At 49.0% G+C, this 14,418-nt stretch overlaps 1 protein-coding gene across 1 annotated transcript; it reads right to left on the bottom strand.

The window, feature by feature from the left end:
- Positions 1 to 1,075: 1,075 nt before the first annotated feature.
- Cdh16 (cadherin 16) lies at positions 1,076 to 10,886 on the bottom strand. The gene is made up of 18 exons (XM_051201569.1): positions 10,740 to 10,886; positions 10,019 to 10,076; positions 9,671 to 9,757; positions 8,641 to 8,796; positions 8,432 to 8,570; positions 7,947 to 8,105; positions 6,276 to 6,472; positions 5,601 to 5,723; positions 5,274 to 5,424; positions 4,873 to 5,100; positions 4,716 to 4,792; positions 4,454 to 4,641; positions 4,130 to 4,387; positions 3,490 to 3,623; positions 2,643 to 2,885; positions 2,395 to 2,502; positions 1,961 to 2,077; positions 1,076 to 1,256 (listed from the first exon to the last, which is right to left on the bottom strand). The coding sequence occupies exons 2-18, from the start codon at positions 10,061 to 10,063 to the stop codon at positions 1,159 to 1,161; spliced, it is 2,508 nt and encodes an 835-aa protein (XP_051057526.1). The 5' UTR covers positions 10,064 to 10,076; positions 10,740 to 10,886; the 3' UTR covers positions 1,076 to 1,158.
- Between the last annotated feature and the right edge of the window lie 3,532 nt (positions 10,887 to 14,418).

Here is a 14,418-nt window from a genome sequence, read left to right as displayed (position 1 = left end):
TCCCTTCCAGGCCAGCTGGGATGCCTGCCCTGTTCTATTGCCTGGGCTTGGCTATCCCATAGCAACTGCCAGCAGCAGAGAGATTATCTCCTAAAAATAGGGTTGAGCTCTACTGATGTTGTTTTCTCTCTTCCCCATAATTTATCACCATCAACTCTTGGTGCCTAGGACAGCAAGTCTTTCCCTAGATGCCAGGGACTATTAGGAAGGGGATGTGTAGAATCAACCTATGTGCTGTCATAGGGGCAGGGATCACAGATTAGTCCTGAGGTATTTGTCAGGCACTGGGGACATCTTTTAACCATGGGCAAGAGGCAGGGGTTCACCTGGAACTGGGAACCATTGAAACCTCCTGACTCACCCCAATGGTGTCCATCTGAGTGACCCCCCCCACCCAATTTTCTGTAAATGTGCCCATGTTCTCCTGTGGGTGAGATCCAGTGGTGTGGAGCCTGTGGTGGGACAGAAGGAACTATTCCCAGTTTTAGCTCTCCTGTTCCTGCCTCAAGCAGCCCTCAACACTCCTCCAGAGGCTGAGGCACCTCTGCCCATCCCACGTGTAGTTGACTCATGCACAGGGATTTGAGTATGCTCACACATGAATGGAGGATACATATTCACAAGACTGTGTATCCCCATATTTCAGAGATGTCATAAACACAGGAATGCCTCCTGGAAAGACACTCCACCTTACCTTCATAGTTAGGGCTGGTAGGCTCTTGGAGATCCAACTTGCATTGACCCCAAGTTCTCAGCAACAGCTCAGATGATGTCCTTGTGTTCTTCTTTACAAGTCACCCTACCAAGCTTCTGGACTTATTTTGTATAGCAGGAGAGGGGGCAGGCATGGGGGGGCAGGTGTGCTCATTCACACATGAACACATGTGCATCACAGTACAGTCATGCTTTTCAGGGTCCAGCCTGGCTCTCTGAGCCTTTATTATTGGGCAAAGAGCTGCCATTTGGAGTGCTCCCATGGCCATCATGTAAAGTCAGTGCTCAGGCTTTGGGGACATGCCTGGTGATAGTGTTTCCACTCCAAGAAGACAAGGGCTCTTACTCTGTCTTGGTCTCCAGCGTATCTTGGGCACTGGGTCCTTTCTCAGTGAGTTCAAATGGAGCTGGGGCCAACCTCCCAGCTGGGGCTGCTTGGATGACTCACACTGCTGCCTTTAGGGGCACACTGTCTGCTGGCTGATCCAGGTCCTTCTTCCTTGCCAGGGCCAGATGGGTGAAGACAAGAATGAGGATGAAGCCTGAAGGGCCCAAGAAGAACAGGTAAGTCCTTAGCAGGGATGAAAAGGGTACCTCACTAATCTCCTTGTCATTGGTGTTGGTTCTCTATGGTATTTTCTAGACAGTATCCCCATGTTGGGTAATGAATCCTAGTGTCTGATGAAATCTGATTGGTTGGTCTATTCTGCTCTTAACTCACCAAAGTCAAAGCATAACCCAGGTTCCTAAACCCCCCTTTCAGGAGGCTGAGGCAAGAAGATAATATGTTTGAGGTCTATCCAGGCTACAGTGAGTTCCAGGCCAGCTGGCAGCAATTTAGTGAGACACCCTTTCAAAATAAAAAGTTTTTACAGCTTTCTATTAGAATCATCGAAGAAAATCATCAAAGAACAAATTTATCAGAGTAACGTAGTAAGGGATGGGGAGGGTGACTTGAAGGAATTAAGCTGAACTCCTCCACAGGCAGTGTAACCTCAGATAAGTCACCTAGCTTTTCTGAGCTACTGTGGCCTCATTAACAAAGTTAGGAGACAGCAGGATCAAACTCCCAGGCTGTGGGAAGGATTTCATCATGTGTCTGCTATAGCACCCCGCTCCCCATAGGCAGTGGATGATAATGTGATAGTAAATGCTATTTCCTGGGGTGCACAGGATGACTGATACCTAGGGCAGTGGCTCCAACCACTCATCACCCTTATCCTTGCTGGAGCTCAGCCTTCATTACCTATTGCTGCCAGGGTGCCCAAAAGGACACCCACTGCTGACAGCTTCGTAGGCATTCCCTTCATGCGGCCCACCTTACGCATGCATTGGCCTTCCACGTTGCAGCGACACACGATCACTGGGGTGAGGAATGAAGATGAGAGTGTTAGAGAGGCTTCCCAGCTGCTTGGAACCTCCTGTCTGGAAAGCTGGCTGATATATGTTTTTGTGCATACCTCTGTAGGTATGTGTGTGTGTGAAGGTGCATACTCACTCCTCTGTGTATGTGGCAGGATGCACAGATATGTCGGCCCAGCTACACATATGCAAGTGTATAGGCATGCGCTGTCTATGTGACTATGAATGATGAATACCCAGGCTCTTTCCCCTGTACCCTGATGGCTCCCTCAGGAATTAACGATACCAACCTTGACTGCACCCAAGTCCCAGACTTACCTTGGACCTGGAGTTGCCACATCTGGGCATCATGGTGGACATTCACAGGTACCGTGTATTCACCTGGCTCTACCCAATGCAAGGCCAAGGTAAGGTAGGCATGGGAATCTGTTGGGTTACAGAAAATAATTAGGGTCACTAGCCTGGACAGGCTCCATCAGACCTGCTCCCCTGTACCCAACCCTACCTGAACTCACTTTCAAGTGAGCCTACCCTCTATAGTCCCATTCCCTTCCCTTGCCACATACCATTCAAAGACTGGAGGTGCCAATCCCGCTGCACTGTGGGGTTGGGACCAAGAGTGAAGCTGTAGGGACCATGTCCATTGGCCGGGTCAGGGTCTGCACTGGCCCCACTGACAACTACACCATAGTCTTGGCGGGGTGTACAGAGGTGTCTGCTGGGCCCAGGGGCCAGAGTCAATGCTGGGACTGGAGAGGCCCTCAGGAAATGAACCACAATGGTGGCAGAAGTGCTCAGTCGTGGCTCATCTGCATTGTTGGGGAGTGAGGGTAAGCCCTAGAGAACCTGGGCTGGTCTCCATACACCCCACACAGTTCATCAGTCTTACTCTGCTACTTCCCTCCATACTCCTGCACTCCAACCCCTTCTTCCCACTGTCACTTCCCGCATCAGTCTCTTCCTCCTCATGTCCTTCATCCTTTCACTCTTCAAAAAACTGTCAGACCCACCTGCATCTCTCTCGATGCCAAGTCTGTCTCAGTGTCTATGCTACCATGCAGACATGACCTGACCCTGGGGGGAGTACATCTCTTCTGATTTCCATGGAACTCCTGAAGTACCCTTCCCAACACGCTTTCCCAGGGCCAGCTGTTTATCCTATTAGAATGCCATTCACAGTTTCCAACACCTGGCTTCAGTGTCCCATCTCCTAGCATTCCTGCCTCAGACACAGCTCCTGGCCCTCCTTCCACTTCCCTAACCTTGTACTCATTGTCTTGTCTGTCCCTGGAGTTGGTACCCTGAGAAGCCCAAGGGAAATTCTGAATGGCAAACTTAAAGGGTGGTTTTCATATAAAGTTCCCAAGTGGAATTGTAACCCCCTGAGAAGACCTCAGTGCTGCTTGATCATACCTGTGTCTTGGGCCTCCACAAGCACAGTGTAGGTGTCTCCAGGCTTGGCACCTTGCAGGGACTGGGCTGTGTGCACCTCCCCCGAGACCTCCTTGATGCAGAGCCAGCCCTCTGAGTCATTGACCAGGGAGAACCTGGGGCCCAAAGAAGAAGGTATGTTTAGAGACACACTGGAACAATATACAGGTTCTTGCCCAGAAACTTCCAGGATGACATGGCCCACTCAAATCCCCTGTGATTCAGGGGCAACAACAGTGCTGGTAAGCCCAGCTGGCCACTTTCAGAATTTGTTGGTGATGAAGAGTTTGAATTGTAGTTAGAGGAAAGATTATCAGAACATGGGGAGCAGGACGTGGTCTGGTTAAAATTCACTTGTTCCAGAGCATCCTGCCAAGAAGTCTGGAGGGCTCAGACCCAGGCAAAGCTTCAATCTGTTTGCACTCCCTTTGGGGTCTAAACACTTCCTCCATTCCTGCTTACTCCATCCAACCTGATCCTGCAGGAGCCAGAAACTTGGCATTACTCATAGTTTGGGAAATATTCTCAGCCATACACAAAATGAGTTTTTCTGGGGTGTTGACGTCATCCTTGGGGAGCAAGGGAAGTCCAAGCTAGGTAAGAGGCAGGGCTTTTGGCTCACCTGAGGGTTCTGCTCATGGGCTCTGAGAGCTGGATGGTCAGTAGGAGGGAGCCAGCTGGGGTGCTGACTGGGATGCTGGTCTCATAGCTCTCCTGGTCCAACTTGAGGGGTGGTATCACCCTTTCCACCAATATAGTCACTGTGGCTGTGGCTGCAGGGCCTGGGTCTGTGCCCACCAGTTCCTCCACATTCCGCACTACCACTACCACCTTGTGGTGAGGAGCTGCCTCATAGCTGAGGTTCTGGAACCAGTGAGTTCTGGGTCACTGTGTGAGTCGGGGTACAGCACACTTGTGGCCCTTCCCCACCTGTCCATATCCTAACCTTTGGAGTCTAAGCTGGACACGATCAGAGTCTGGCTCCCAGGCCAGGTCAAAGATCCCTTTTGGGTCTCCTTCTTCAATGGCAAAGTCCATAAGGCGGAAGGCAGGTTCCAGGTCAGCATCAGTGGCCATAAGTGTGGCCACAAGAACCCCCGGCTTCGCATTCTCAGGAAGACTTACAGGTCCAATCTGGAGAGATGGAGATGTTTGGTAAATATTACCAGCACCCTCCCAGTGATCTCTGCAGCTCTGTGTCAGCTTACCTGGGAAGCTAGGAACTCAGGGGCATGGTTGTTGATGTCTGTGATCATGACTGACACCTCACATGTGCTGCTGAGGCCTGATGCAGGGGAGGGATTGTTGGTGAGGTTCCAGTGGGAGCAGAGGGAAAGGGGCCCAGGTCACCACCAGGGTACTTACCACCCTCTGATCCTGCTAGGTCAACAGCCAGCACCTGAAGCAGGATGGCCTGGCCAGCATGAAGTGGGGCGGTGCCCAGTGTTACCCTGCCTGAGGTAGAATCTAACTCGAAGGCTTCTCCTTTAGCCCCCTCTTCAGGCTCAGGACTCAACAATCGATACACAACGTGAGAATTGGGTGACCCAGGGGCATCCACGTCCTCTGCTGACAGTGTAGTCACTTCAGTTCCTATAAAACAACATTTCCATCCACATCTTGAGCTTGCTTGTATGAGCGCATGCGTGCACGCACTGTGAGGCTTCGATATAGAACTCTGAAGCTGGACTCACTCCAAAGAAGCAAGACGGATGCTTTCTATGAACTCTACTGTTCCCTCCCTCCTGACAAGGCCCATAACCCACCTGGGGGGCTGAGCTCAGGGATGCTGATTGTTGGGCCACGTGGGGAGCAGACAGGTGCATTGTCGTTCTCATCCATTACCACCACCTGCAACTCCAGGGGTTCTGCATAGTCCTCACCATGGGAATTCTGAGCTCTTACTTGGAGCAGGTACTGTAGTGGGCAGTGGGGAGCTTCAGATCAGCCAAGAGTAGCTCCAGGCTGGAGTGGATTGAAGTCCCTTCTGGTGGCTAGCCCCACCTCTCCTGGGCTGTCTTCACTGTCTCAGCATCTGTGGGGGATGTGACAGAGCACCCTCCAGTCTCCCCTGTGTTTCCCTCTCACCTTACCTCAGCCTGGGCCTCTCGGTCCAGCTCCATGGTTACACGGATCCTCCCCTCTGCATCCACATCAAAAGGTCCTGGAGGCTGGCTTTCCAGCTGATAATGTGCATCCCCTCCATTCCAGTGCACCTGTGAGGAGGATGTAACATGAAAGCACTTAAGGCTGAGAGACAGGAAGAAGGATCTATGCCAGCTCTAATCCCCCCAACTGATTCCCAGGCAAGGAGCCTGGACCCTAAGAACATGTGGTTAGCTACTTGTGACATCTTTACACTGCTTCAAGCCTGAACCTTTTCCAAGTTGCCTAAATGACAAGGTTACTTTATTTTCTGCTTTCTCAGTCTGAGCCTGACCCCAAGGCATTCCTAGAAAAGGCTGGAGACATTCCTGGCTTGGGTGACAATCCCCATGGCAGTGACAGTTGGCAGCTGTATTCCCTGAGAGAGCCTTAGTCAAGTTGGGGATGCCAGAACACAAACCCATACCTACTAGAGGATAGCACATGATGGGCTGTGCCATTAGTCCCTAGGCCTTACTACTCACTTTATAGTGGGAAGTGTGTATCTCAGGAAGGAATGGGGGTCAAGATGAGTTCTGGGCACTCCTCCCAAGTGTCCATGCAACTCAGGCCCAGCTGCACTAGCCACACGGTTACATCAGTCACTGATAGCCACTTCTCACCTGGGCAATGCTGTGTGGGTATGCAACTCTGAGATTCTCTGCCAGGTGAACAGGCTGTAAGGGTACCCAGGTGCTCTGTACTATGGAGATCTCCACAGTGGCAATGGCCTGGTGGCCTGAGGCCTGGTCTCCCATGTCCTTGACCTGTACCAACAGCTGGTAAGGCTCTTCAAGGGTATGGTCTAGGCTGGTGCTTCCTAGAAGGGATGGAAGGTCAGCTGAGCATGGACCCAGGGAGCAAGGCCCAAAGCAATTTCAGGCAGTGCCAAACAGAAATCCAAGTATATTACAAGTGTTCAAAAGACTCTTGGGGGCCTGGAGAGATGATTAAGTGGTTAAGGACACTGATTGCTCTTCCAGAGGACCCAAACTAGATTTCCAGCACCACAGGCAGCTAATAACTGTCTGTAATTACAGTTCCAGGGGGCCTGATGCTATCTTGTACAGTGCCAAGGAAACATGGAGGCAAAATACCCACAAATATTACATATCTGTGTACACACACACACACACACACACACACACACTTTTTAAAAAAGATTCAAAAAGATAAAAAGAAAAAGTGATAAGGAATGAGATAGTCTTTTTTTTAAAAAAAAAAAAAGATTTATTTTATTATTTATTTATGTGTATGTGTGTATCTGCATGAGTACAAGTACTAGCAAAGGCCAGAAAAGGGCATCCAATTCCCAGAAACTAGAGTTATAGATGTTTATGAAATGGCACATGGGGGCAGAGGATTGAATCCAGGGCCTCTGCAAGAGCAGCCAGTGCTCTTAAACAAAGCTATCTCTCCTATGACCATCATGAGCAGGCAACTAGTACTTGACAGATGGCAACTTCACTTCCATAGTAAAAAATTGATGGACTGCTGAGGTATCTGGATGACCAGGGTGGAGAGAAGGACAGATAGGTAGATGATAGGAAGAGGGAATGGATGATTGACTAGGTGGGACTTTGGGTATGAGGATAGAAGATGAGCAAGTGTTGGATAAATGGGCTGCACAGGTCATTTGGGGGTAGATGAGTGAAAAGGTGGACGGCTGGTATTGTAATTTAAGAAAAGCATCATGCTAGAGAAAGATGCCATGTGACAGGGTTCAAGAAGAAGGGTTTTTTTTTTTTTTGTTAGGGAAAAGGATCATAAAAAGGGGGAAGGGGAGGGAGGAGACAGGCCTCCAGGGAATAGGAGCAGCAGGAGAGGAGAGAGAAAAGAGAGGAGCATAGGAAGAGAGAGAGAAGGATGGGCAGGGCCATTTAAAAAGGGAACATAGTGAATATGCACAGGTGGTGCTCTTAGTGACTGCAGCTGAGGCATATTCTGTCAGAATCCCAACGACAGGCCAGTACAGGTGTCTGAATAGTAACAGCTGGGTTAAAGTATGAGTCACTTATCCATCTATCCCCAAATTGTACCACTGATCTAACTTACAGAAGTAGATCTATCTTGATATCATTCCTGAGGTATCTTAACTACAGCTTCTTCACCCATTCTAGACTGGTCTCCATCTATCCCACATCTAAACTTGCCATGCACAACACAGCCTTAGCCTCTGCCTAGAATGCCCTTTCCTTTCATCTCAGCTCCAACCCATCAATCACTTACAGCTCAGAGGCCCCTTCTTCAGCATTCCATGACTCCCCTTGCCACCAAACTCAGTCCATGCTTACCCTTGGGACTAAGGGCCAGAGATCCTAGTCGAGGGTCCAGTTGGAACATATCTGGTAAAGGCTGAGTTGGAGACTGGCTCAGAATGTGGAATCGAAGATCTGAGTTAGCTGTACCTGGTGCATCCCCATCAGAAGCCTCAAGGAAGAGGAAGGGGATCCCTGGGGGTGGGGATACAGTGTAAAATATGGTAGGGACAGGGAGTATCCTGTACATCCCCTCTCTTCTCAGAGCTTCCTTCTATGTTCAGCATTGTATCAGGGTTCTGGAGGTGAGCCTGTTTTTCATTCCATTTCTCAAACAGGCAAACTGAGACCCAAAGCAGATGGAACTGTTAAAGAAGTTGGAGGGTATAGAATGGAACAGACTTTGGAGGACAACTTGGGTCCTGCTGATTTGTCAATGGTACCTAACTGTCTCTTTACTGTCTGATGTCTCATCAGTGTCTATCTGACTTTACCACACATTGGTTGTCCTTGTCACTCACCAGGCCTGGTGCCCTGGCTCAGCTGAGCTCTGTAGATGGCCTGGGAGAATTGGGGTACCTGGTCATTCTCATCTTTTACATGCACAGTCACGAGCTGTGGACCCCACAAGACATGTCTATCCTTAGACTCCAAGGTGACCTGGCAAGAAGGGATAGTTAATCTCCAGTCCTGTCTTGTCTGCTCGCCCCTATACCTTACTCTGCCATACCTGGAGTTGGTACTCTGCCTTTTCCTCCCGGTCCAGGGTCTTTGTCACCATCAGAAAGCCAGAATCTGGATCCACAGCAAAGAGTTCTTGATTTGCTGTGCTTGAGTCCCCTGATAACACAATCTGGCTTTCATCCCTCCCAAGGGGCAGTGGTAGCTAGGGCGTTAGAACAGAGGCAAAAGAGCTACAGGTGTGGGCTATTATCTCAACCCATGGGTAATAAACCCCTTAGGGGTCATATATCAGATATCCTGCATATCAAATATTTACATTGCAATTTGTAACAATAGCAAAATTGTAGTTATGAAGTAACAACAAAATAGTTTATTTGGTTGGGGGTCAGGACAACCTGAGGGACTATATTGAGGGGCTGAAGCATTAGGAAGGTTGAGAGCCACTGGGCTACAGGGTAACACCTTTACATAAGGCCCCATTTTATTTATTTATTTTTACTTTTTTATCTAAATTAGAAACAATCTTATTTTACATACCAGTCCCAGTTCTCTCTCCCTCCTGTCCTCCCATTCCCCCACCAATCTCCCAATCCACTCCTCTGAGAGGGTAAGGCCTTCCATGGGGGATCACCAAAGTCTGTCACATCATTTGGGGGAGGACTTAGGCCCTCCCCCGTGTATCTAGGCTATAGGCACTATTTTAAATATAGGGAAACTGAGTCTCAGAAGGAGCGGGCACCTGCCTGGAACCTTAAATCCAGTAAAGAAAGCTTCAAAGGCCTTCTTTTCCTTTTTAGACATGGTTTCACAATATGGCCTAGACTGGCATCAAGCTCTTCATCCTCTTGTCATGGCCCCTCCTGTGCTAGGGCTACAGGCACATGACATTACACTTTCTATTCTTTAACTCAAAGCTCTGCTCTCTTTGGGATTTAAATCTTGTTAGCTACTTACACTAATCCATCATTTAGAAAGTTATCTAAGGAGAGCCAGAGCAGGAAAAAGAACAGACCCTAGAGGTTGGAGAAGCATGATATCGAGGGTGATGGGAAGCCACCCTGTGTGCGCAGGCTCACCTTGATTATGTAAAAAGGGAAATTTCCACCATAGTTTTCAGGGACTTCCACATGCAGTTCTGCAGGCTGGGCCTGGGTGCTGAAAGCCTGTTGGAAATTCTCACCTTGTTCCACAGGCACTGGCAGGAAGAGGGAATTTCTGCCCCTTCCCCCAGCCTAACAGCTCTTAGCCCCATCCATCCTCTGGTCTTAGGCTTCCTGCTTCCACAGCAGGCCCATAGCTCTCACTCTGAACTCCGACTCCCACACTACTTTTGTGGGCTAGTGTGATGAGTCTGGGTGGGATTGGGGACAAGGGTGCTAACCGCCAAGGATGAGATCTGAAGGAAGAGGCAGGGCCCAGCTCACCTGAATAACAGAGAGGCAAAGCAGCCATAGCCAGGCAGCAATCATGGTCAAGGTGGGCCTGAGAGACATGAAAGGTGAGAATCTAGCCCAGAAAGTCAGGAAGAAGGGCTCTGTCCTATGCACATGTCCAGAGGGATCTCACTATAGACTAGTCTCTTCTCCCTGCAGTGGACTGTGATTCTCTGTTGCAAATGTTCAGTTCCTTGGTCAGACCAAGTGAGGCCCCCCAGGACCAACAATACTGCCTCTTGGCTCTTGCTATCACAGAGCACCATAGAAATTTTCACCTCCAAATCCCTTAACTTGCTGCTATAGCCTGCCCACCCCCCAGCAGCTCCTAAAGTGGTAGTCATTTAGCAGCCCCACCAAATCACAGAAATTAGATCCTGGACAGACAACTGTCACTCCAGCAGTTCCATGTTTCAGGCAAGGCCTCAACAGCATGGCCTGGCCAAGGTCATAGAGGACTTGACCACAAGAGGAATCATTCTGGAACAGAGGACTTCTGGCTCAGGCCTTGGAGATTATCCCGTTTCCTACTACCACCCTTAGGGCCAGAACTCTGTCCTCACTTTATATTTTGCACGTAGCTTAGAATATGCAACATTATCTGCCCTCTGAAAGATGGATCCCTGAGAATTCTTACCTAAATATCTGAAGGATAGGGCAATGTCCCTACTCCCAATCTCAGCCCTGCACACCATAGCTCCCAGCCTCTCACCTACTGATGCCCCAAGTGTCTCCCTTGGTCCAGCAGCCAGAAGAGAGGGATCCTTCTTCAGGGAGCTCTGGCACGTTGGGCTAGGTGGGGCAGGGCAAAGGGGACACTTAAACAGGTAGGCGGTCTGGACACTCTTGCTTAGGAATGGAAAATGCCACTGAGCCCACAGCAGTAGGCCTGGCCCCCGCCTAATCCCCCCAAGTTACTTATTGACTTTGGAAAGCTAGGACTGCTCAGCATCCGTGACTGCCAGCCCTAGGAGGTGGGCAGATCTTGGGCTGTCACTCCCACCTTGACACAGCCCAATGAGCACTTCTTGGCCCTCTGGGCTTGGACACAGCTTCTTTTCTGTGGCTTCAGACTTGGCCCCAGTTCTCTGTGCAGTGGCATCTGTAGCTAGATCACTGCAGATACTGTTCCTTGTGCCTGGACTGCTTGTCCCACACTTCCTCACGGTGGTAAGTAGCTACTTATGCTTTAGCAAAAGGCACAAATAACCCCCTTTCTAGGAAAGCTTCAACCTTCCTAATGCTTCGACCCTTAAATACAGTTCCTCAAGTTATGCTGATCCATCCCCAAAAATATTTTCATAACTGTACAGCTACTTCCTAACTGTAAATTCTGCCACTGTTATGAATAATAATATAGATATCTGATATGCAACCCCCATGAAATGGTTCTTTGACCCACAAAGGGGCTGTGACCCAGGTTAAGAACCACTATCTTATGCTAATAGGCTGGATTAGGACCATCTCTGGAAGTATCCCCATTCCATATCATGAACTGCCTCTACCAAAGCACAGAAGGCATCAGCTTGTCTCCCATCTATTAGCCGGTGAGTCCCTCTGGGCAGGACACCTGACCTTGTCTTGCCCCAAGTACTCTCAAGTGGCTTGTGGTACTAAGGACTGGGAGTGTAACCCAAAGAACAGGTGACCCTGAGTGGGTGTTAGGAGCTCAAGACCGTACATCAGTGACACCAGTGTTTGGGAACAGAAAACTGTGAGGTCCCCTGAAGCTCCCCAAACCCCACACTGGCTCCTGAACACTGACAAGGGTCCAGCACTGCACTGTCTCATGCCTTCAAGCAGAAGAGAAAAGACTGACTTAGCTCAGGTGACTTTGAGGGGGTTCCAGGGATGACCAGGGCCTCCTCACATCTCCCATAAGGCTCACCAAGGAGTCCCAGCAGAAGTTCTGTTTTCTGGGAGTCTCAAATGAGGGAGAGGGGTAAGAAGATGCTGGCCTCCCACCTCTTACTGTCCTTCAATGTTTTGGGGTCCCCTGAGGACTTCTCATGGCGCATCTGGTTGGCTTCTTGGGATGGGAAACCAGGCCAGGACAAACTGAGTATCTACTTTGGGGTCACTGAGGTACCCAGTCTGGACTAGTGCTGTATGTAGGGTTGTTGAAGGGGCCCCACGCATATTGAGTGCTTACTGATCAGCACACAGAACTTCTCTGAGCATATACATTTGTTATTACACCCACTCCATTATGAAAAGGGGACTGTCCTTTTTCATACATTGGGGTACAAGGAGGCTAAGCAGTTTGCTCAGGGCTTGGGTTGCTCTTCAGGTTTGGGGACTTTTACCTACCTTGATAAGAGCAAGCTTTCACATACTTCAGTGTGTGTGGAAACAACAGAAACTTTGAGCAGTTAATACTGCCTGGGTGAGGATGCACGGGAGTCTCAGGGGTTCTTCGTGTACACACTGAGAAGCCGCCTTCAAATCTCTTTCTGATACTGAGTGAGGTGCAGCCAGAGTTATAACCATGTCTCAAGGGCTCCCAAGAGTTTGTGGAATGAAAAACAATGTGGGCTCTTGTCCCAGGCTGCCTCCAGGCTTCGGAAATTAACAGACCTATATAGCTGTTCCCCACTCAGCCACTTCCTATCCATCACCAAGTGGGATTGCTAGCTCCTGAAAACATGTTCAGGAGTCCTTATCCTGAACACACGCCAAGACCCTCAGTGGATGCCTGGGCCGTGGGATAATACCCAATCTTCTGTATACTGCATTTCTTCCAGTACTGGCCTTTTCACTTTCTGAAGCACTTCATAGCCTCTATTTGTCATATATTAATTGCCAGTGTTACTCTCTAAAAAGGCTATCTGGTGACTAGCACTGTTATACTAGAAAGCCATTTTGATAACTGAGGTGACTTCTAGGTGACTAATAGGTGGGTAGCATATACAGCATGGATACTCCTGACAAAGGCTGACTCATATCCTGAGTGAGACAGAACTAGATGGCTTAAGATTTAATCACATTACTCAGATCATTATCTAATTTAAAATTCATGAATTGTTGGTTCCTGGTATTTTCCTTTTCATATTTTTAGACTGTAGCCAATCAATGGTAACTGAAACCATACACACAAAAGAAACTATAGGTAAGTGGAGGCTCCTACAGGTAAACTCCTGTGCTATCACCTGTATCAAGAAGGGTGAAGGAGGGGCTGAGAAGATGGCTTAGTTAATAAAGCATGGTGAGCTGAGTTCAGATTCCTAGGACCTATGTAAAAAGCCAGGTGACACTGTTGTAATCTCAGTACTGGGAAAGTGGAGACAGGGGAATCCATGGGGCTTGCTGGCTAGTTGGTTGCTATCCAGTTGCTAAGCTACAGTTTCGGTGAGAGACTCCATTTAAAGAACAAGGTAGAAGTGATGGGAAAGACACCTGACATCTGCCTTTAGCCTCCAAATACACGCTAGCCTGTGCACATGCACACACAGCCACAGCCACACTTAGAGAGACACACTCAGAAGGAGGGAGTGGAGGAGGGAGACAGAAAGAATCTTGAAGGAGAGCTGGCCTGGTAATCCCAGCTATACAGGAAACCAAGACACAGAATTTTTAAGTTCTAAGGCAGCCTGGGCAATTTAGAGACCTTGTCTGAAAATGAAAGGGCTGAGGATATAGCTAAGTGGTAGAGAACTTGCCTATAACACAAGAAGCTCCAGTCTCTGTTAAAAAAAATAATATAGGGAGAGTCATGTGCTCCACTTATAGGAGGGTCTGGATGTAGGCAGTGGATGGCACACAGGGACATATCCTACACAGATGTGAAATCTACATTTCCAAACAGGAGTTGTTCTTTCAAAAGAGGGACTAGTCAATTTATTAACATAGACACTCAGAGTACAGAATGCTGAGCCCCTGTAGGATAATGTCAGCCAGGAATTGGAGAAGCCATCAGTGCCTGAGTGTGCCTCCCTCAACACCTACTCTTAAACACCAGCCACCTTACCTCCCATCTCTGAAGTCTTCCCCTCCATGTCTTTACTTCAGCTGATTTCCACTCCTTGGGAGAGCCAGGGCAGAAATACTGCTGCAGAGCCTGAGCCCACAATCTTGCCAGGCTGTGAGATCCAATCAAACTGTGCTTCCTGGGGCAGCCTCAGTTTCCCTTTATGCATGGAGAGGCAATGGAATCTTCAGTCAGCCAATGCCAGGCCCCAGTGTGGAAGAGTCTAGATAATAGGCTGACTTCTGGGACATTTCTCCTAACCACCATAGGCTTCCCACCTGTTCCCTCCATTGTGCAGGCCAAACATTAGGACCATCAAGACCACATACTAGGTCATGGGGGCTGGGAGCCCTTATCTCTCAATTTCAGCATCTTTTTCTGCTTTTGAAACTACCATGAAAGAAACATACTCAACAGCCCTGGC

Source organism: Phodopus roborovskii, unplaced genomic scaffold, assembly GCF_943737965.1.
Source record: "Phodopus roborovskii unplaced genomic scaffold, PHOROB, whole genome shotgun sequence".
In the NCBI taxonomy this organism is placed as follows: Eukaryota; Metazoa; Chordata; class Mammalia; order Rodentia; family Cricetidae; genus Phodopus; species Phodopus roborovskii.
This window is presented reverse-complemented; position numbering and strand designations above follow the sequence as displayed.